Here is a 23,713-nt window from a genome sequence, read left to right on the forward strand (position 1 = left end):
CATATTGTACAGGCGAATAACAAGGCATTTTAAATTAGCCCTTGTATAATATACCTATAACACTTAAACGCATTTTAAAAAGTATAGCAACAACAAAACTTTCTGGTCGTTCCACGTATTATAATAAATGAGATATCAGATAACGGTTGAGTTAGTGTGTTTGTGTATATAATATCTATGAAGAATATACGGCGTGTCTTTTATGTGCGGTATAGGAAAAGAAAGTTTTTCCTTTTCTTAAGAGGAGTTTAAAAAAATTTAATATAATTGAATATGATATACGTTAGTTGTTCTTGTCGGTGATCAATTTGAGTTAGGGACACGGTTATAAGTACAGTTTTGGTTATTTATAATGTTGTTATTTTTTTTCGTATTTCTTTTTCTCTCTATTTTATTTTCATCTGCACCACGTACATTTAACAACAGCACGAACCCAGCACCGGGATAATAAGAAAATATATCTTGTAAATTAAACACACACACACACGCACGTTCGCGTGTATATTTATTACATTTATATTTTTTCCCTTTCGTTCACGTTGCTCGATGTGTTTTGTATTTTCTTATTTCGGTACGTACACATCCACACGCATACATTATATATATATATAATATATTTGCATGTACCGACAACCACGTGAACGACGATTTCTATATAATATATGCGTATGCGTCGGGAGAGATATTTTTTCGACGTTTATTCAAAACCCAATTGTGAAATTTATTGCGCGACGTACGCGCGTATGCTTTCGCGGATGAAATACGATTTCATTAAATGTATTGACGACGTCTACGCGACGATAACCGTAAATTTGTCACCGGCAAAGATAGTGTTTTTTGATTGCACGCGTCATATTGTTATCGGTGAATTAAGGGAAGAAGGTGAGGGTGGAAGAGTAAGGCGTTAACTCGGTCCGTCGCTATACGATTCTTAGCCTGGCGTTTTATTGCTGTCTTTTTCAATCGTTTAATTTTTACACGTGTAGGGGTAATATCGATTTTTGTCAAACATAGTTCCCGAATTCTGCGTACGGATTCATCTACGTCGTTTGATCGATTGGCATATCTTATTTGTACCGGGACAATAGGCGGGCGGGTGGACGAAAGATATTAATATTAGGGTCGAGACAAAACAATTTTGTTCATTTTAAAAGCTGTGACTAGCACTATTTTCTGTAGAATGAACACTAGAGGTGTATTTTGTGCGTGCGGTTGTTATCGGTTAAATTATTAGAGATTTTGATATTAGAAGTTCAAAAATGCAATTATGCACCATGAAAGATTCAGGTGATCGTAATCGAGCATGATAAATTGCGGTGTCCTCAATGTTGAAACGTCGAGTAAGTTGTCACATTAGAAGAGAACACATTACTTGGATCCAGTATTAAGAATTTATAATATGATTAACTATTAAAACATAAGATACTAGCACAACCGTTAACTTGAAAATAGAATGGAAAATACAATCGTCGCGTTTTTTGAGGACATTCGCTCGCTCGAGTAACAATACCCGATCGCGAATTCGTGATTACCTAGGTCACAGAGTTTTGCACGCTACGGAACACCCGGTTCTGGCTCTGGGGAATTCATCACGAACCTGAAAACGTATTGTAAACGTCGGCACAGATAATGTAATATTTGGTGATATCGTTCAGATTAAAAAAAATAATAATAAAAAATAATCATTTACAACGGTACGGCGTATATACGAGTATATATATATATACTGTGAATACATATAACTGAACCATGTACGTGGCGCATCTTCGGTTCGATATCTATTTCAATTTTGACACCCCGGTTTCGCCATCGCTATCGTCTCGAAAAGGCAATATAATATTGCTCCTCTCCGCTATTCGTTCACGATGATAAAACCATGAGTAAACATTCTTTGCACAAGCTTTCACGATACTTATCTCGTCTTTATTTATTATACATTAGTGTTATTATTTATCGTCACGGTACGTCGGCGGTAAAAAAAAAACAGCAATTTTCGCGTCTCAGCTGAAAATCAACCATAAATATTCTATAATGGATAAATAACGGAAAGATAAAACCCAGTGACGACGAAACGAGACGGTAACGCTACGCCGGACATATTCGCGCACAGAATTATCATTCGCCGTCGCAACACGTGGAATGCCGTCTAATGGTGAATGACGTGGTGCGCGAGCAATGGGTACACAGCGGAAGAGCCACACTGCCGGTGGCGTGATGATGGGTGGGTTGCCTGATGCGTGGTCGCGCGCCAGCCCTAGAAATGTACGATAAGGGCAGATATCCTAAACTAGGTACCAATAACTTCCTATTTTGCTTGCAAATAATATGTCTATGAGTAACGACAGCCGATTAGTATTTCACGTGACAAAACCGTCGGTCACAATATTATACAAAAACACGGTTCAAGTAGCGCTCATCATTCTTGTAATGGTATGCGGCGAGGAGGATATTTTCGTTGGGGCCCGGGATTCAGTCAGTTCCAGTCACGCACGTCATAGCGACGGGAAAACGATCCACTCTAGACGCAGTGCTTGCTTGAAGGGGACGGAGTACCCCGACTAATTTTCAGAAATTTTAGCGTCCCCCTGCTATAATTACATTATAATTATAACGCTTAACAAGTCTTGGGGATGCTATTTTCTTTAAAGTAAACGGAGTCCCATTTCTTTAATTTTGCCAAGTCCAGCACTGCCTAGACGCGCAGTCCGAAAAGCCGTAAGGACGACACCAAACGTGGGCGTGCAACGTTCGACGTGTACAGATCAGCAACGCGCTATGTTATGAATGTTGACACGGGCAAACACTGCCGATGGAACGTGCGCAAAACCTTGGCAGCAGACCGCAAGTGGGTGCAAGGGGGTAGGGAGAGCTTTCACGAACACCCCTACCGGCCACGAACGACCCCGCGCGCGTAGCAAATCGAACACGTACAACGTTCTACCGTACCATTTGTTCCTCGGCACGCGCACAACGCACACCACGTAAGGCGGCGAGTTCGAAGACACGATCGACGTTTTCGTTTTCGATTCAAGAACAAACTGATCATTTAACGATTTCGGACAATCGTTTCTGTTATGTTAATGCGTTTTAATTTTAATTTTCCTCCCACTTATTTGTCACGGCGAACTCACCCGACCGGGTTGAATCCGTCATAACCCTTTGGAACATTGTTCTGGTAAATATCTCTCGCATTACCGGTCGTCGAGCCGTGGTGGCGCAGTACTAGTTCGACTTCACGATAACTTTGGTTGTCCCTTTAATTTCATCCGGAACTGTTTTTCAACGAAACTTCGAATAAACGACCGTGGTACGCTGTGTGTACGCCTGTAATCGTGACGCGATGAAATCGCGTGACGAACTCAAGTGAAAAATACATTTCGACCTAACCACGGTAGTATGTGGTTGTTACACTCGTTACGGCTCAAGCGATATTTCGTTATGATTGAAAGCGTGATCGTGAGGGCAATCATAAAAATAAAACTATAATTCCTTTGGTGTGGCTTCACGTCAACGTCTATCATTATTATTATTAAATTATTATTATTATTACATTATTATTTTCATTTGCGCTAAAGCAATCGATTCTGTTCGCTTTTGAGTACGAATGCTATTTACTCGTAGTACAGCATCCGTGACGCATTGGACAAGTCGTAACCGCAATCATAATGTACGTTATCGGATTATGTACTTGATAAATTCGAATTTATCTGTTCGCCAAATACGACCCCGGGAGCGATACGCACCCGCGTCCTGACGTATTCGATATGATGATCGTACAATTGGCCCGAGTTATTGTTGTTAATTCAATAAGCTTTTGCGTCATGAAAGTTCAGACGCGATAAATTTTATTTAAACAATTAAACAAAATGTTTGCGCGCTGTTAATTTCGCAGTATTTTCGCGAGAAAAACATATTGCACGCAAACGAGAGTGTATTATTATAATACACTGACTACTTGTGATACTGCTGGGGGAATAGTACGATTTACAAAAATAACTTTCAGCACATCTGCTCGTTGTAGCAGATTTTTACAGAATTTTAAACATTTTTAGTAAATAAAAAAAAATAATATTCTATAGTAAAAACGTACAAAATACATAGGTGTATTTTATATATATAGGTTTTTTGCTTAAATAAATGGTTTCTTTGTACTGCTAATATATATATATATATATATATATATATATATATATATATATATATCATATGAATCTATATAATTTATATATATTTATGTTTTCATAAATTTATTTAACTTGTATTTTATTATTATACGTTGTATACGGTAATATATATTATGAATAAGAAACTATAAAAATGTACTGACCTCGTTGTTGAACGTATTTATAAGTTTATCATAAATTATGACTTATAATATACCGCAGAAGAATTTTCAAAATTAAATAAATTGTTTTATCCTAAGGCAAAACAACCTACCTTGAAATTTACCTTCAAGATGTCCAAACTCCAACAATAATCAAAATGTGTAGTTCTAACTTTTGACAAACGTTGTACTTGGGATCCACACTTAACGGTCAAATGAAAATATCTAAACCCAAAAATTTACCTAATGCTCTCAATCATACGATCCAACTAAAATATTAATTAACACTAAAAAGTGTTTGAGCGTAATATGATATTCAAACATGGGGTCTTTCCATATAAAAACGATTCAACTTATTGAGTAAATTTCTTATCGACAAATAATAATACATTATATTTAATATATAATAATATTACATATTATACATCAGGAATGGACAACTCAAAGTAACTAAAAGGCCAATTTTTAAAACTTTAAAATCTGACAGGCTAAAGAAAGCAATAATGAAAATAATTTACTTTTATGTCTGAACCAATAAAATAAAATAAATGCCTTACACCTGTAATGATATGCGCCTGAGCATTCATATAGTTTTTAAAATTGAATGTATTATTAAATAATTATAATTATCGATAGCCATTAAGTATAATAATAAGTCGTAATTATTAAAGATATTACACACACACATTATATTTAAGGGGCATAGTTTTTAATGACAAAAGAAACGTGTTCTTATTGTCCTTTTGTATAGATGGTCAAAGGCGAGTGTAAAAGACTACGCAGATCGTCTATACAAAAAAGACACAATTATTTGTAAAACGTTCTGTAATAATTCAAAATAGGTGTATAAATGTGTGTAAAAAAAGTTTAAATAAAATTAATAAAAGTGAGTAAAAGAAAAAGTTTTAATATTTTAAAGTACAAATTGGTTCTTATTCCTCAAACGTCAACCACGGTTTTCAACAGGCAAGTCGACACAATTATCGGAGAGGTAATACTATTTATTTATAATATAATAAGTAATGATTTAAAAAAAAAAAAAAAAAAAACATATAAATATTTCCCACATAACTACTAGCTTAAATATTTTAAATCATTACAAAGTGGAGCCCAATTGGGGCCCAAACCCACGATCCCGAGATTAAGAGTCTTGTGCTCTACCGGCTGAGCTATTTCAGCTATGCTGGTGTGGATGTATATTATATTTAGACATTTAATGATTTATTTGGAGTTCAATACTAGAGAAAAACATGATGTCTACATTTTACGATCCACGTGATAAAATTGAATACTGATAACCAACAAAATATTTTGAACTGAAATGAAGAACGAGCCAGATAAAAAAATTACGTGTACCGGATTCCGACTGTAATTTTGTGTGTTCCGTCCAATATTATTATATATAATCTAAAAAAAAAAAAAAAATGTAAAAAATAAAATAATTTCTAAATTATAGAAATAAAAGTTTGTGTATGTGCGTGGAATTCGTATAAATATACTTTTACGAACTATATAGTTCAATATTTTGAATTTATCAATGTTATTTACTATATTCATCATATTTTCTATATCAATTTAATTAATTTGTACATTTTTTATGAAACTTACGTCAAACTACTAATCGAACTTATAACTAAAGTGCATACTTTTGAAGATATTTAAATTAATTTGTTTTTGAGAATTAAGTACGTACATGCATGTACGTAAGAATAATTTTGATGATAAAGCTAATTTATAAGTATAACAAATTGAAAATAAACTCATTGCATTTTAAATATGACGCAATATCTCAGATTATTTGATTATAGAAAAAAAAAAAGAAACGAATGAATACAAATACTTTCAACAGTATTGTGATTATTCCGTCGGAGAGTTAAAGAAGTTACGCATAATTAATAATTACGCTGTGCTGTATTATAGTTATAATTATTTTTTATTTATTCATCGTGTTTTGAAAAAACAAGAAAAAACCATTATATATGTGTTATAATATTATTATTTATGCCACAATAGTACATAATCACTGAATTGATATTTTATCCCCCATTATCCACAAACGACGGATGATGTAAAATACATACAAACAGGTGCGATTTTGAACAACATTCAAGTATTTCGAGCACAATGCTGTTTTGGTTATAAAGTAGATGACTTAATTCTCCTGATTTCAATAACATATCACGTAACAAGTTGTTATTAATTGTAGACTTATACAACACTGAATAGCAAACATACCTAATTATAAGTGTTAGGTTTATGCAAACTGTTCACGAAATATTATCATCACACAACAGAATAAAATAACATATTATAAATATTGTATTATAAAATCGAACGTAAAATATTTGAAGTTCTATTAAAAGTTCGCAGTGATATATATATATATATATAACACAATGTTTGACAGTAAAAAAAAAAAATAATAATAATAATAATAATAATAATAATAAGTATTGAAAACGACCAACAAAAAGGTATAAAATTAAACTCGTAGAAATTGAATGAAATTAATACACTGTTAAAAGAATCGCAGAGTATTAATTACTACACAATATTTTGTTATAATAAAATTTGAGTGTTTTTAATAAACGGAATATTTATTCTTGCAATGGATACCGTAAAACAAATTGTCTTATGTACATCATTAGTATAAATGTATTTTTTTTAATCAAAAGTATAAACATTTTGATATTTTGTTCTTTTGAACTTTACATCTCGCAATAGGAAAGAAATAACATCGTTTACTTTGAGAATATATTTTTTTTCTAATTAAATAAATGGTCTTACAACTCCCGGTAATGAAATTCCCGTATTGTTCTTATCGATTTAATTATTCATTGGTTCGACGATTCTACATAACGGTAAGGTGTAAAAACTATTTCAATTACTCATTTTCTTACGTCGCAGCGTTAAACGCCCGCCACGTACGTATAACTGTCATGTTATTTCTTTAGATATTTATGATTTTTGTGAAATGAAAATCTCTGATCGAAAGCTCCCTTAAAAAAATAAACAATTGGAACCATTAACACGAACCGGGACACACGCGTCGACCGGTATAAATATGGAAAACGTAGTGGACACGTGTTGCGGGCCCACCCAGGGGCACTATTTCAGTTTTTTTTAAGGTTGTGCAAGCAATTAAAGAGGCCGATTTTTTCCCCCAACCAGGCCAACGTTTATGTTTAACAGTGATTACTGACTAGCCTCGGTGCATGCACAGTATTAAAGATTAGAAAACTGAAATCCAAGGCCATGTAACAGTGACGCCTAGGCCAACAATCAATAATTGAAGACAAAAACAATTCAGGATGTGCGAGTGCACATCCTGCTCCCCCTCCACCAAATGTTACCCCTGGGCCCTACGTCTGCACCGACATCATGACAGTTCAGTGGTTCAGCAATGACTAGTCATACTACTCGATACCGACGTGATCGGAACTTGTACCGTATCGGATCGTACAAAGCGCCTAACGCGATCCACGTTTTTCCGCGTCGACTCCGAATAAAATTGCCGAAAGGATTTAGTAGCAACAAGGGCCGTAGCAATCATATATTGCGCTAAGGGAAAAACTTCAAAATGCGGCATTAAGTATTTTTATTTTATAAAAAAAAACTCAATATTTTTATAGACGAAGTATAAATTATAATTGTTCCTTACAATTATGTAAGCGTCTGTTAATTTTATTTAAATCAATAACTTATTAAAATATAAGTATATATAATAATTAAAGTAGCAACTCTTGAGAGTTCCAAGTGTCCCGAGTACCCCTTACCATTATATACTATATTGTGTACGACGGCGTTACGTTAATTTTTTTGTTTTACCGATACGGAAAAAACGCATTCTACTGTAAAACGGTCAAATCGTGTTTTTTTTTTGGGGGGGGGGAGGTTACCGCGGAAAAGTATATGCCGTAATGCACGGAAATACGGGAGTGCCGATGGGACGGCGGTCGAGGGGAATTCAACCTCATGCCCCGACGGACCTGGTTTATACATCCGCACTGTTTTTTTTGTCCTTACGATATTGGAACGTTTAAAACGATTTATATGCTAAAACGTTTTCGGGTTTAAAAAATTAAATTCCTTGAACATAAGTTTGTGTGCGTGGGCGTACGCGCGTCGTCTAAAATGAGAACTCGACACCGAAACTAGACGATTCCTCCTCCCGCAATGTGTACTCGCGCCCAACGTAAAGTATATAACACTCCGTCGTAGATATTGATTCGAATACTTTTCGTGTTTCAAATGCGTACCCGTACGAAGGTATCTCTTCGTATTGCACGCGCACGTAAAACATTATAATTGACATATTTTGTGGTGCAAGTCGACCGCATATCACGCGTATATTGTTCTATCGGGTTACTACTCGTGTTGTTTAACATAATTAATAGCTAAAACATCAAACTGTCAAAGTATGATACCGTTCGAGAACAAATATTATGTATATATGGCGTGTGTTTGGATGTCCACGTTCGATTCAAATATTAGTTTGCCGTTGTGTTTCTGTACATGCATTATAGTTTTAAATACAATTATTCGATAAAGGTTATTGTTTAGATTGCTCTTCATTAAATGCACAGGGATTGAAATGACTCCGAGAGATTAATTAATTTCAGTTTCAAGTGATTGTTATAAACTAAGAAAATATAATACATTTGTATATCATAACTAGGTTGATGTGACTTTTTTAAATTCTAAATTTTCCCGTGCTCTTAACCGAGAACTTTGTCATATATTACGTTGGATTGTTACATGTTCATTCGAAAAATGATTGAGTTATTTTTTAATTAAATATAAGCGTTAATGTTCTTATACTATAATGTAACACAAAGAACATTATCATTTGCGGAAATGACCTATTTTATATTTATCATCTGACGATCTATTGTATTTAAAAAATATTACCTTCTTCACAATACTCATAAAAGCTATTAAATATTGTTTATCAAAAATGTAAGTTGGTTATTTAGTTTCGTAATCGGCACACGAATTAATAACTTATAAATCGAATCGAAAATATATTTCATAATTACGTTATGACGAACCTGTTGTGTTTTATATGATAATTATGTTATAAAAGTGAAATGCGTCTAAGTATTAATTGCATAATTAAAATGCAAATATAAACATTATTATAAAATATAGAATTCATAATTTATGTAAACATTTTCTTATGCTATTGTGGAGAATATAAAAGAATCATATACCCACTTCGGTTTAACCCTGAAAAATAAAAATATGTTTCTATATATATTATAATGATGATTAAACGATTTATTGTATTTTTAATAGAAAAAAGGCCGATACATTTTCTAACATATCTGTATCGATAACCCGACCTAATTCTTTAAAATTTTTACAATAAATGACGGTGATTACGTCTACTGATTGCATAGTTAAAAATTATTTACTTAGATTCATTATAGATTCGTTAAAAAAGATGGAACAGGGGTGAAAAAAAACGGATTAAAAACGTCTCCTCGACAAGATTACTTTACTCATATGGCCTCTAACGTAGTTACGAAATTTATTGCGAAATGTAAATGTAAATAATAATAAAAACTCTTTTACTCAGGTTTTTAGTTTACACGGAAAACCATTGAGTATCAAATCCGTTGCAAATTAAAATAATATATCATTCATCGCGATAACATCAAACGCTGTATAACCTACAGTAGTATAGCTATACGTTTTGACCTTAGAATTATATTATCATTCTGAATTTAAAAATTATTATATAGCCGTCATTAAGTAATAGTATAATGTTTAATAATTCAAGGGATATATAAATATATGATTTATTATTAAAATTTTTGATTTTTATACAATTATAGTTATTGAAATAATTTTATATATTTAAATTTATATTAATATGGGTCCTTTTTATTTCACCTCCTACTACTCCTCGAATTTATATATCATTGGGTATAACTTATACTATTATGATAATGCACACATGAAAAACCGTTTTACAGTATAACAACACACGGCGCACATTACGAGCGTCATATGACTCTACTCGCAATACATTTGCGATTATAAATATTAAACATAACATGATGTGATATAATATACATATCTGTTCGTATAATTATACGAGTTGTGATAGGTAACATAACACCATATGTATGTATTTATACACATGATAACTAACATAATTAAAACGCAGTCGTCAATGTAAAAATATAAGACGCGCGCTCGGTCTTAATGTTATAGAAATCTGAATAATAAATTTCCACTTGAACACAATATTGTAGATATTTAATAAAAGCGTTACAGTAACGATTGCGATATCAGCGTAAGAAACATATTGCAGTGCGCAAATGTACAAACGGTATAGGTGGACATCAGACCAAAGACTGATGAGGCCAGACGAGATGGCTCTACACGGTACTTAACTCATGGTTCCGCCAAACACTTAGAGGTGGCTATTGTTTCCAGGGGATGGGAATTAGCACTTGCGTGGTAACCAGTAGCTGGTAACGTACGATGACTGAATAAACAAACTGACAGTACATGATTATAGAAAAATTAGTGTTAAATCAAATTTTTAAACGAAAGTGATCTGACAAAATATAATGTTTTTTAAATGTTATTTTGTGGTGGGTGGGTGCTGTCGGCGGTCATCAAAACCGCACACTTACCATTCAAACCGCACATTTTACATCGTTCAATACCGCTCATATTTATTCTAATGTTAAAAAAAGAAATTTGAAAGGAGGATAGTTCAAAACCGCACACATTTGGTTAAGAGTTCTTTTCTCTCTGCACACATTGCATATACAGTTCACGTTGCCGGTTTTGTATGAGTCCCACATAAATTTTTTTTTTTATCTTGGAACCTACTTGGAGTGATGTTGCAAAGCCTATCGGGGGATATTTTCGTTTTTAACTGTCCGAGCGAATGAGTGACCCCACTCGGTCCGAGGTACATTTATGTTATTTTAGATAAATGTTTACGTAATTGATATATATATAAATTTGTGTGGTATTGAAAGGTTTAATTTGGCGAAAATATATGGGAATAAGATATAAAAGTGTGCGGTATTGAACGACGACCTGTTTTTGAAAGTGTGCGGTTATAAATGACGCCTGGTGCTGTAACTGGCAAGTTACCTATACTTATTCCAGCGACTGTTAGGCTAAATATACCGGACCAGACCGATAAAAATCAAAGTACCTACTCCTTTTTTTTTATTATAACAACTTAACTCTTTCAGTTTATATACAACAACCGCATGGAAGGTACAGTTACCGACATCCTGTGGAATTTATAGATCCAGAAGATGTTTGATTTTATAAATCGTTTCATAACTTACGATTCGAATGCGGAAAATATATACAATAGAGAGATTAATTGGAATGCTACATTGTATCATTAATACTACTATTTATAATCAATGATTGCTGATTTATTTATAAAGCGATCAGGGTTTTCTTTAGATATTTCATAATCTTCTTTTCTTTATAACCGATCATCGATAAAAATAATTAATTCTACCTCCCGGTTATTTGATTCAACTATAATGAATTTTTATTTAAAAATATTATAACCTCACAAAATGTGGAATCTCGAAGGTGAGCGTTCTTATGCGTATATTTCGACGTATATATTAATCTTTTATATCTTACATATCTATAAATCTCATACAATACGCATATCAAATATATATAATTGTTTTTTCTCAAAAAGTTTTGACCAACATTGCATATATTCCTGACAACATATTTTTACTAGTACATCACCCTTTTTGTTGATCCAATGTTAAATTTATAATGCATAGTGTACATTGAAATGGTCACTAACATTTTTTTTTTTTTTTTTATTCGATCTGTTGCTTCCTTTTCCTGATCCATTCAATGACCGGAATGACTATTGTTATTCCATCAGAAAATAATAGTAATTATTTCCGTTTGTTTTACGTAACCGGGGCAGTATAAAATTCAAAAGAACGGCACTAATAGATGAGATAGAAAAAAATTTATCGTTCAGTTGACTAATTGAAATTTCTAAAACGAAAAAACAATAATTTAGGCGAAAGCACATGTTTAATTAATTCATTACGTCAACGTTCGATTTTATCTCCATGCAAGAAATTAGAAAAAAAAAAAATATCTAATAACAGTTTTTTCCACCCAACTTTTAATGCAAATGCATTTTTTCTACGTTTCACACTATTATATTCTTATAAATAATTTTTGTTTTTGCATATTTGATATATTTGAGTAAATATTAAAATGAATTACATACTCGTATTTCTATATAATTGCATAATTTAGAAATAATAAATAAAATAATATTTTAAATATTCCTATGTAAATAGTGGCGAAATAGGCATTTAACTTGTTAAGCTTATTTCGTAAGTATTTTTTGAAAATCCAGGGTGTTTCTAAATTAAAACAATTTGTGGAATATTAAGCGGAGAAATAAGTGACGAAAATGAAGTCATTGTAGACATGTTACTCGAAAACATATATTGCTTTAAATATGTGTGAATAGTGTCTTGTGACATAAAAAGAAGTTTTTCGAAGTACAAAATGTTAAAAATCTGAAATCATATTTTGTTACTTCGTGTTGGTATTTGTTTTAAAATTAATATTTTTTGTTATTAATTCTAAATTCATATAAGTATTGATTAATATTTACTTATTCCATGATTTGCAAACAATAATAAATCGACACAGTTTATATGATGTAATACGAGTATACCTCTACATTTGTATAACGATTTTCTTAGAGCACATAATAATGAATTATTTTTGCATATTTTTGAATTTTAGTGTGCACATTCAACAATATTTTTTGCATAAAAATCGGGGCTTGGATTATAAATTATTATTTTAATTTTTGTAAAAATCCGTTTTATATTTGTATCGCGTTTTCCGTTAGGAAACGTACATTTTCGACCGCCAGTTGTACGTTTAGATTATTATTTCAAGCGGTCTTATTAAAACAACGTCGTCTACTTTTTCGCGTTCTGCCGTCTTATCTTTATCAAGAATATTATGTCGTACATAGAGCAGCATTCGATCTCTAGAAACACGTCGAGCCACACAAAAACCAACTATGCTCAATCATCATAGTCTCGAAATCAAAATACGATTTCCCTGCATTATAATTTTCGTTTTTGTTTGGGACACTCTTAACAGTGGTTTTAATATTTTATCGACCAATCGTTTTCACATTTGAAATATCGTGCATATTATTTCTTGAAATAATACACTGCCCCACGTTATCTGGTTAATTACACAGAGATAGTGGAAAATGTCTAATGATTTATTTTCAAATTTATAATAATAACAATAATATCATTTTAACGACCGGATCGCGTGCGTTCGAAACTGACGTGAACATACAAAGCGTTTTTACAGCATTTGTTCGAATTTACGGAATATAATATTTCATTTGTCATTTTAAGTTATTTTTTTTTTTTTTAGCCATCCGTACTCATTAAGGTTGTACCTGGATTTTATATTCGAATTAATATTTGACCAAAGCACCACCGTGCGCGTCGCGTTTCACAGCGGATACATTTTCAGATTTTTGCAAACGCAATACTCCGGGCGCGTGCACTCGTTTCTAATTGGTGTCACGCAACAGTCGCCTTCAGTTCACACCTATATATATATTAATATTTATCTTCCGAAAAGTATAATTATCGTCTTTCTGAGGGGTGATTGAAAACTAAATGTTTATGATTTAAAGGCGTGCCAATATTTTATTTTACTCCCCCCACCCCGCACACCAAGTGAACAGCACACTATTCGTACGCGTAAAGACTCAATTATTATAATTAGGTAACGGATTTGAATGCAAAATTCATTTCTTGGATGTTTGAAAAACTTGCTCTCTTCTTAGCACAAGGTCAATTCATATATCAAGGAATTGAAAAATATAACTTTTATTTTGCATTTTTTCACATTTCTAAGACTTTTTTACTTTTTATAAAATTTTTTGACATTATCAGCGTACTTAAATGTTTTTAAGTAATTTTCATATATAAATGGATAAAGTTCGATAACAATTTAGTCAAAATTAATAAATTAATATACTGAATTCAAATTAAACACATGATAAAATTATAACCAATGTATCTATCTAAATTGTATATTCGTTTTTAGGAAATAATTTAGATGGTAAAATAAATATAGAAGAAGATTAATTATACAATCATACGAAAGATAAATAAGAATAATGATTTATTTAGTAACGAAATAAATATTTTTTCATTGTTAACAATTATTTTAAGAGTACTTTTTTATAACACTTTTTAAAAAAAAAAATTTGTTATGAATCCATTTAATATATTTTTTAAAGATATTTATATTATTTTTAGAATATTTAAAATAATTTCCTTAATTATAACGTTAAAACTAACCATCGACGTGTGAGTTTCTGTTTGTGTGTATGTGTACAATTAGACTCAACAAATCTAAAGAGGACGAAACGAAAAACGAAACTACACAAGATGAGATTTTTTACGCAGTTATTAAGATAAATAAGTTCTTTTCCATACCCCAATGTGAAACGTATGCAAATCAATGACATTCGTTTAAGCCGAATTCCGCCTAGAACGAATATTATCTTATTCGTCGTTCGTAAATTGCTGTACTCTCGTGAGTATTAAATTACACTTATTACAACCAGTAATCCATGCGTGTGTCATCTATAATTATGCATAGTTATTACGGGTAGGTATATCGCGCGTGCATGATAACAATATAGTTCGTCAAATGTGTTTACGGTGAAACTTACATTTATTCAACCAATTGTTTTCGAGAACCATGACAATCATTGTTAATCATGCGTAAATTTTATTTACTAAATTCTTCCGTATTACGAATTTTCTTTATTTCTTTTTCACAAGACTTCGTAATAGGAGGAAAGTTTCACCGAATTTATTTTCCCGTCGTACGGGTCGACGAGATACGCGTGAAAATTCGTGTGTGATTCGGTACACGCAGTGCCGGATTAAGGGCCGATGCCGCCCCGTAGCAAATGTTTGCCCTCTACCCCTCAAAGAAATAAGGTTTAAGTGAGAACAAAAAAAATCCTGGTTTCTCTGTATAAATTAAAAAAATATAATACTACTATACAATATAGGTACCTAATATAATAATTAATCTACTTACACTAAAAAGTATAAATAGGTATATGTTTAATGTCACAGAATAGTTTTGCAAAGAATTTTTTTAAACTAATGGAAAATAGTGACAAAATACAATTATAATTATAATTAATATTAATAAATTGGTTCAAAATATATAGGTTATAAATAATTAAAGTAATTTTTAATATTAACGTCAATTAAAATAAAAAAATTATATTACTTTTTTATTTTTCTTTAAATATATTTTTTTACAGAGTTAATAGTTTTTGTATTAATTCTTCTCACTTTATTTCCTGGATCAAATCAGATTCTATCCATAGAATAAATCATTAGGAAATTTTTTATAGTATTAATGACGATTTTAAATAATTTTTTTGAAGCAATTTTATTTATGCCACCCCACTAAATTTGCCACCATGGAGCAAATGCTCCTTTTGCACCTAAGTTAATTCGGCCCTGGGTACACGTCTTTACATAAAACTGGCAACGAATAAAATGGCAAAACAATGATCTGTCCCGAAAAACATCTGTTCACGGTCGAATAGTAATTTTTCCGTGCCATCGGACTTTGACGGTCGAGATAAACCGTTTGACGTGCGCGTCGGGATCGCGCCCAAGCTTGGTTGTCATTGGGCGGATGAAACCAATGCGAAAATCCGAAAAATGCTTCACCGGACGAATCGGGTGTCATCTGTAATTTTATGCATACTAAAAAACACTTTTTTTTTCTTCGAGTTTTACGGTTTTTTCCTAATCCAGTTCATGGCATTCGACTGAATGCAGATGTACATCACAGTAAATTTATGGGTAAAATAAGTGATGTTCAGTAATTTGAGGTCCTACGAATAACACATCGCAGACGTAAATGCAGACGAACACATCGTATTATATTCGTCAGTCGTTAAAACATAAACGTTCGTGGAATGTTCACAAACACGAACCATGTTGCTGTGTACGTAAAAGTTGATAGATCGAGTCCTAGACGCAAGACGGACTTTCGAGAAGTGCATTCTATCATTGTACACAATTGTACGCGTGACAACTTCGGTAGTTTCTTTTAGAGTTCTTTGTATGAATAGAAGTAATGAGAAGAAATTCGGTCGGTTCGCTAGTAACGCCAGAAAAATGAAATATAAAAATAATATGTTTACCTCGAGACTTCGTAAGCAATTTGATCAACGAGTTTATTACAATGTATCACAATAATTTTATACTCGCGTACAAGCAATATACTATTTATAGCAATCTTCGTCAATTTGGACTAATACCTTATGAAAACCGAATTTACCCGAAAACGGCTTTTACGGGTACTCGTGTATAAATCAAATAGCTCGTCTCTCAAACAACTAGTAAGAGGTAGTGTTATTAAATTTATCGTGAGGAGAAGAAAGTTTAATTGTACGTTTCGGCATTATAAGTATAGCTAAATTTTCGAGCGTTCGAGCGCCGATTTTCAAGTTCAATACTCGTACAATATGACAAACCTATACTTTATACATCTACCTTTTGTTAAAACCGCAGTTAAATCGTGCCCTATTCAGAGGGAATGTGATTTTCACTGAGAATTTAAAAAAAAAGTTTAATTTTCAACGCCCGCGGATTAAAATGATTTTTGTTAGACCCGTAATCAGATTCGTAAAAAATTATAAAAACCGTTTTATCATTGTACTCGTATATAAATAAAAATTGCTTCGTTCGTTGAGATCGTCATTAGACATATATTTTATAAAATTTGAAAATAAAAATAAGAGTGGACATCCCAGCGGTACCCGTCTATAGCGACGATAGGTTTCGACGACGCGCAAGTATCACGATCTCGTTGTTGAACGAAACGCGCACACTACACGGGCGAATAGAATTACTGCTGGGGGTCGCGGTCGAAGACAATAATCATAATAATTGCACTTCGCGATACCATTATTCGCATGGTTTATTGGTCATGATCATCAATTGCACCGGTGTTACCGCGTAACACTGCCGATTACACATGAATAGAATCGTTCACCTACGCAATAGGTGACAAAATCGGGTCCACCGGCCTTCGTCAATCCGTAAACAACAGTTCGGTATCATAGTCCATAGGTGACGGCACCTGCTTGCGGGCTTATCACGTCCGTCAAAAGTCTGTGCGAAGCAATGATAATAAACGTTATTGCGTCGACAGTAATCTAACCGTATAAATAAACCTGTGCGTTCGATTAGCCAGATCAGTGTTGCTTGAGACTTAGTCAAAAGCGATTCAAAACCACTCGTAACCGTATCCATATTGTTCGCCACAGGACTGAACGCAGAATAAGAAAACATGGTCGCATTCAAAATTATTTTCGCCGTCGCTCTCGTGTCGGTCGCCATCGTGCAGGTAAGTCATAATTTCACATGATCGTATTGATCATATTGAACGTATTGTTCACTCCTCGAGTACCACGGAATCGAACTGTATTTGAACGAGAACTTTTATCTGTTTTTCCTCGTTATTTGAACCGTTTTTTTTTTTTTTTATCGATCGCGAGCCGGATTAACCGAGGAGTCTGGGAAGCAAGTTTCAGATCTTGAAATGTTAACGGCCCCGATCGGGTCCTTTTTTTATCAGAAAATACTTTAATTTCATTGCTTATTGAACGTTTGCAAACACTAAATTAATTTTTACAATACGTTACGTTTTTATTTCATTCGAACGCAGCAATACTATGGTATTATAAATATGCGTTTGTAACTTCGCGTCCTTAGGCTTATTGTAATAATATTGTACTTAATCGATATCGATTGCCATAACGGACTCCTAAAATTTTAATAATTTTCAAAGATATTATTTCGTATGAAAAATTAATTTGTATATTTTTTTTTAAATAGTAAAATTAAGTAAACTGTAATAGTGTAAGGGGTCCTTTCGAGCCATCCAGACTCGGTAAACTCTTAATCCGGTTCTGACCGTGACGCATTGTTGAATAAAAGTTGTACTATACAGTGTGTACACGATGCATATCAACTACTTGTCGTATATAAAGGTTCATCTCTTAAAAAAAAAAAAAAAACTGAATAAATAAAATATAAGTGCTTTTAAAAAAATGTACTGTACCACAGCAATTAATTAAGACAGGGAGTAAGCATGGTAATAAAAATATGATAGTACTAATGACTACCATTATCATGACAGAAACTTGAAAATGGCTGTCATGGTGTAATTTAACGTTAAATGAGTATATTTGTACATTTCACCGGTTTATAGATCAACGGTAAGCCCACCGAGATGAAGGACCAGGTGTCCGAATGGACTGCACCGTTCGAAGCACTCTTCAAAAACATCAATCAAACGGTGTCTAATATCGTCAATGAAAAATCAACTAAATCCGGTCTGAACACCTTCGCCGAGAATTTAAAATCCGAATTGTCCTCACTATCCAAATCGGTATTATGATAGAATAATAATATCAATAAGAAATAAAATAAATGATATCACTTACACCTTTACATAGCGAAACACAGTTTAATAACACTGTTCATTGTGTCCATTTACCACAGCTAGAAAGCAAATCCGGTGTTTCCGATATGGTCAAGGAGGCCACCAAGCAATGGCACCAGACCGTCGAAACTTACTCCAAGAACATACCGGAAGAGTTAAACGTGAAGAAAATCAATGAGAAATTCGAAGAAACATTGAAGCACATCACCCAGAACGCCAGTGAGCTCTCGAAAAAGGCCCAAGGTAACGTGGAAGTCGAAAAAACGGTCCAGGAATTCGCCAAAAAACAGATCGACGGTTTCATGGAATTACTCAAAACCGTGCAGGTATAATATTTTATATATGCGAATAAACGCGTGGCTTTTATCTCCTTTTCCATAACCATATGGGCCTATTTTAATAAAAAAATTAACTTTTTTCTATGATTTCAGAGCCAAGTTAATGAAAAGAAAGACTAAAGAACAGAACTAAAAACTCGTGTGTACGTCGGTTGAAAACGAATGTTAATTTATTGTACTTTTTAATTTTATAATGTAATACTTAAGTTTTTTTCATATACATAATCAAACATTAAATTTTTCAGTTTTTATACTTTAATTGAATAATTAACAAAACTAATTATTAATATTACTAAACTTTACACCCACCAAAATGTAAGCTTGTTTCATTACTCGTACAAACATACGATCCGTCTATTTTTCTAGACGTAAAATTAGTATTAGCCAATCTAAGAAACACATATGTCTCCAAATATCTGATACCTCTCACCTCCGATTTGAAACTGTTCATATATAATAGTAAAATATCAAAATACTTGATGTTCCGACACGGTCGAATAAATTTGTGTTTTAATGATGTTACCCGTTTTTGAACGTACGCACGAAATCAAGCGTGACCTAATTATTTATCAGTTGTGCATTTTGTAGTTATACTGTATATAAATATTTACAGGCGTATTCTATAGTGATAATTGCACTGAAACTTGAAAGTGTTGGTTATTAGCGAGTTATAAACGAGTTAATTATCTAGTATAATAATTCCCAAAAAAGAAATCAATAATAACGAAATAACACGGATAACCTTGTCATAACGAATAATTTTATCGCATAACGTGAATAACGTTAATTTTAAATTTATGCTGCAGTCGTTGTAGTTTACGTTATTATATGTAGCACGGTTTATGTTTATTCGTATGCGTTTAATGCACGAATAGCAACTTAAATCTTCATACATTGTACGTATAATGTAATTTTTTAATTTAACCTATGCAAAGGTATTAAATATTCCGGTGTCACTTGTCTTTCTTTTTGCTCTCTTTACCGACAGTTGGCTCGTTTCGAATCTATTTAATGTTTTTCGAATAAACGTCATGAATCTAAGGTATAATGTGACAAAAAATGCCACCTCCTTTCCGTTTACAATATAATTTATTATATGGTTCCAGACAAATTACCTTTTTTTTTTCCAAACTTGTATTTGATAATACAATATTTTATGATGTATGCGCGGTTTAATGAAAAATAATAGACATTAAATTTCACTTAGGATCAAAAGACGGGCACAAAAACCAGGCATGTAGCTGCACTCGCTTTTTAGCTTGTAAATGAAAAATTCAACCGTTAAGCCCGCCGTGGTGTGGCGGCATAACTACAGAACTCAATTATTATAACATCGTTAGTTAGGTCACGTTCGTCCGATACGATTAAATGAAAATTATCAATTTCGTGTGCACGAATCCGTCCACGTACCGAATATTATTTCATTCTCGCGTGAGCCACTGTCAAAGGTCGTCAAATGTGAACCGTCGACTGGTCCAACGGAAAAAAAATCTGATAATCGCGTCCGCCGACGATCGGACTAGTTGCGTTCCGAACACGCATACGTGATATTATTTTATGGTAATCTGCAACGGTGCATTGGAATACAACAACGGCTCACCGAATATCTAATCCTGATTAGACTCTGACCGGTGAATCAATGAATAATTAACGAAAAACAGGCGCGGCAATTGAAATCAACAGAGCCGAGCAGTGTGTTTTCTATTTATTTTGACCGAAGCACGGTAGACGTTTGTTTTTTTTTCAATCTGACGATCGTCAATAGTTTATTGTCGGATAACGCACAGGTTTACTCGAAGGCTAAAACGCGATTGCGTACGTTTGTTATCGGCAACACCTTTTTAAGCAATACGATTTCGTACGATTTTACTTGATTTTTAACTACACGATTGCGTACGAAGTTTTTGATACTAATTTTCATACTAGTAATGGTTTATACCACATGCCTCCTATACGAGAAAACTTGAAAAATTTAATATATACTTTGTATTTGATTGTATTTATTACCTATGTTTATTGTTAATAATATCAAATATATCAAATATAACGAAATTTCGTAATTTCTGTTGTATTATACGGTATTTTCCAAGTTTCGGTAAAAGTAGTAGGTTATAGCTATCAAGGAATCCAAATTTAAGCATTTTCTAATAATTTATTAACAATAATTTCATTCAAATAAATACTGTCGATTTTATTTTTTTATTAATTACTTTTATTTTATTTAGTTACCCTCATTTTATTTATTATTTTATTATTAATTTTTTTTAAGAAAAATTATAGAATATGTATTCTATATTTATTAGATATAATTCGATGGAATTAGTAAATTTGACAACGTTGCGTAAAGTTTCATACGCAATCGTGTTGTCGAAAAGGACAAACGTACGGAATCCTATTCTACCCTACTCGGACACCACGTGCACAGAGCACCTCACGTGTTCCACCGATACGCGTTCTGCCGTGATCAACACTGACATAATTTTTTTGTTTTTCCGGCCTTTAAGACCATCCCGTTTAACAAATTTCTCTCCGTCTTGTTCTGTCTTCAGCTACTCCTTTCCAGTTTGCTCCTGGGTCTAATGCTTTGACTTCTCACTTCGCACAGTCTTCCCCCACCCGAAGTGTGGTCTGCCTAGTGGTATTTTTTCTTCCTGCTCCTCTTTAATTACTGCATTTATCATTGCGTCTTTTTTCCTCCAGGCGTGACCGGTCCATACACTGACATAATATAACTTGGAAAATAATTAACATACTGCACTATACACCATACTATATATTATAAATATGTTTAATTTTTTTCGTTTTCGACTCCTTTTTGTGTTCAACTTGACTAGTAAGTTACGCCCGAACGTACGAGTCCACATGTATTGCGTGGAACAAAGCCCACTGTAGGTTTTACGATTATTGATGTAGTGAATAATTGTTTGCAAAATGCGGTCGGTCGTTCACAACAGTTAATTTTTTAATTTAGTTCGCGATCGACCGCGTGAAAACGCAACAAAATATCCAATCGGAAACAAAGCGCGTAATCGGAAATTAAAGGGGTCTAAAACAACGGTGATTATTTACCATTCGTTTTATAACGCTCGTGGTATCTTTTTTAAGCAAATTCACAGTCCGAGTCGATAACGTTGATTTTCGAACGAAAATGTTGCTGCAGCGTTATGGTTATCTCTTTGATGGATTGAAAATGATTGCGGTCAAAAATGCTAAAAAGAAAAACAATCCACTCTACGGACATAATATTCTTTATGTAAAATTGTACTGTTCATGCAAGACGATGGAACGAGTTTCGCAAAAAAACATAGTATATTATTTGGTCAAACCTAGTTGAAAAAGGGGAATTTTGCGGTTTCATAAATATTATATTTACTAAATCAAAACATTAAAACGTTGAGTGTCTAAATAACTCTTGAAATTCTGATTATTCTAAAAAATTGTTTTCTGTTTTTTTTACATAGACTTTATAAAGTTTTTTGAAAATTCAGTTTGAGTTAACAATACCGACTACATGAATTTAAAAGTTAATAAATAAAATTGATTTATCGGGTAAAATCGATAAAACCGATTTATGACAAATTAAACTAGAAGCTTGTATATTATAAAAAATAGATTAGATTGGATGGTGTTTGAAAGAAGCATTTACCTTTTTTTTTCTTGCTTCAAACAAAGTTAGCTATAAATTTGATTTGTAGTAGAAAAACATTTAATAAATATAACATTTTATAATTCTTTTTTTGCTGTTAATTTAAAACAGAGCTTTTTTTTTGGATCTATTCATTTTTTAAGTAGATTTTAAATTCAGAGTATAAATCAGGAATGCAGAAGTTATAGCATCATTTGGTTTTTTTTGTGACGGTGTACAGGATTTCAACAAAAAAAAGTGATTTGACCATCACAATTATATAACTAAAAGATAGGTTTTAATAAGTAGTTGAAATTTTGAGAGAGTCATTTTTTTTTAAATTTTTCAAGAATTTTCAAAATAATTGAGAATAATGTAGAAAAAATTACAAACCAATCAAATCGAAATCGAGATTTGAACCCAGTATTATTTTTTAACTCATTTTTTTTTGCGTCTGTGAATACGACCATAATAATCAGGTCGTTCATTACATAAATAAGGATTGTTCCAATTAACACAATCATACAAGGTTTCCGATAAAAAATCTCGTCTTTTTAATACTTTGAAGAGTGTAATATTATGATTTTCCAACAGTTATAATCATTATTACGTTACAAATAAGAAACTTAGTTACATAAAAAAAAAAAAAAAAAAATGACAAAAATTACGACACATAGGTTTTCGACTAGATCAAAATGTTTTCATCGTAACTCAGGTTTCAATGTAACACATTAAATGTGGGTAGGCTATTTCATTAGCCCAATTATTAGGCCTAAAACTGGGTTATAAATGTATGTCTTGTAACAAAAAAATTCAATATGATCATAAATATGTGTTTTTAAGTTTATC

The 23,713-nt window shown here is 32.6% G+C and overlaps 2 protein-coding genes across 2 annotated transcripts in view; both read left to right on the top strand.

Moving 5' to 3' along the window:
• The window catches only part of LOC112694083 (neuroligin-4, Y-linked-like), a 418,040-nt gene that overhangs the window by 232,314 nt on the left and 162,013 nt on the right, over positions 1–23,713 (top strand). The gene's annotated exons all lie outside the window — the stretch shown is intronic.
• On the top strand, positions 17,639–19,756 carry LOC112694086. Its single transcript, XM_025569448.1, has 4 exons — positions 17,639–17,800; positions 18,668–18,847; positions 18,961–19,227; positions 19,333–19,756. The coding sequence occupies exons 1-4, from the start codon at positions 17,744–17,746 to the stop codon at positions 19,357–19,359; spliced, it is 531 nt and encodes a 176-aa protein (XP_025425233.1). The 5' UTR covers positions 17,639–17,743; the 3' UTR covers positions 19,360–19,756.

Source organism: Sipha flava, unplaced genomic scaffold (genome assembly GCF_003268045.1).
Source record: "Sipha flava isolate LNK unplaced genomic scaffold, YSA_version1 122_pilon_pilon, whole genome shotgun sequence".
Classification (NCBI taxonomy): Eukaryota; Metazoa; Arthropoda; class Insecta; order Hemiptera; family Aphididae; genus Sipha; species Sipha flava.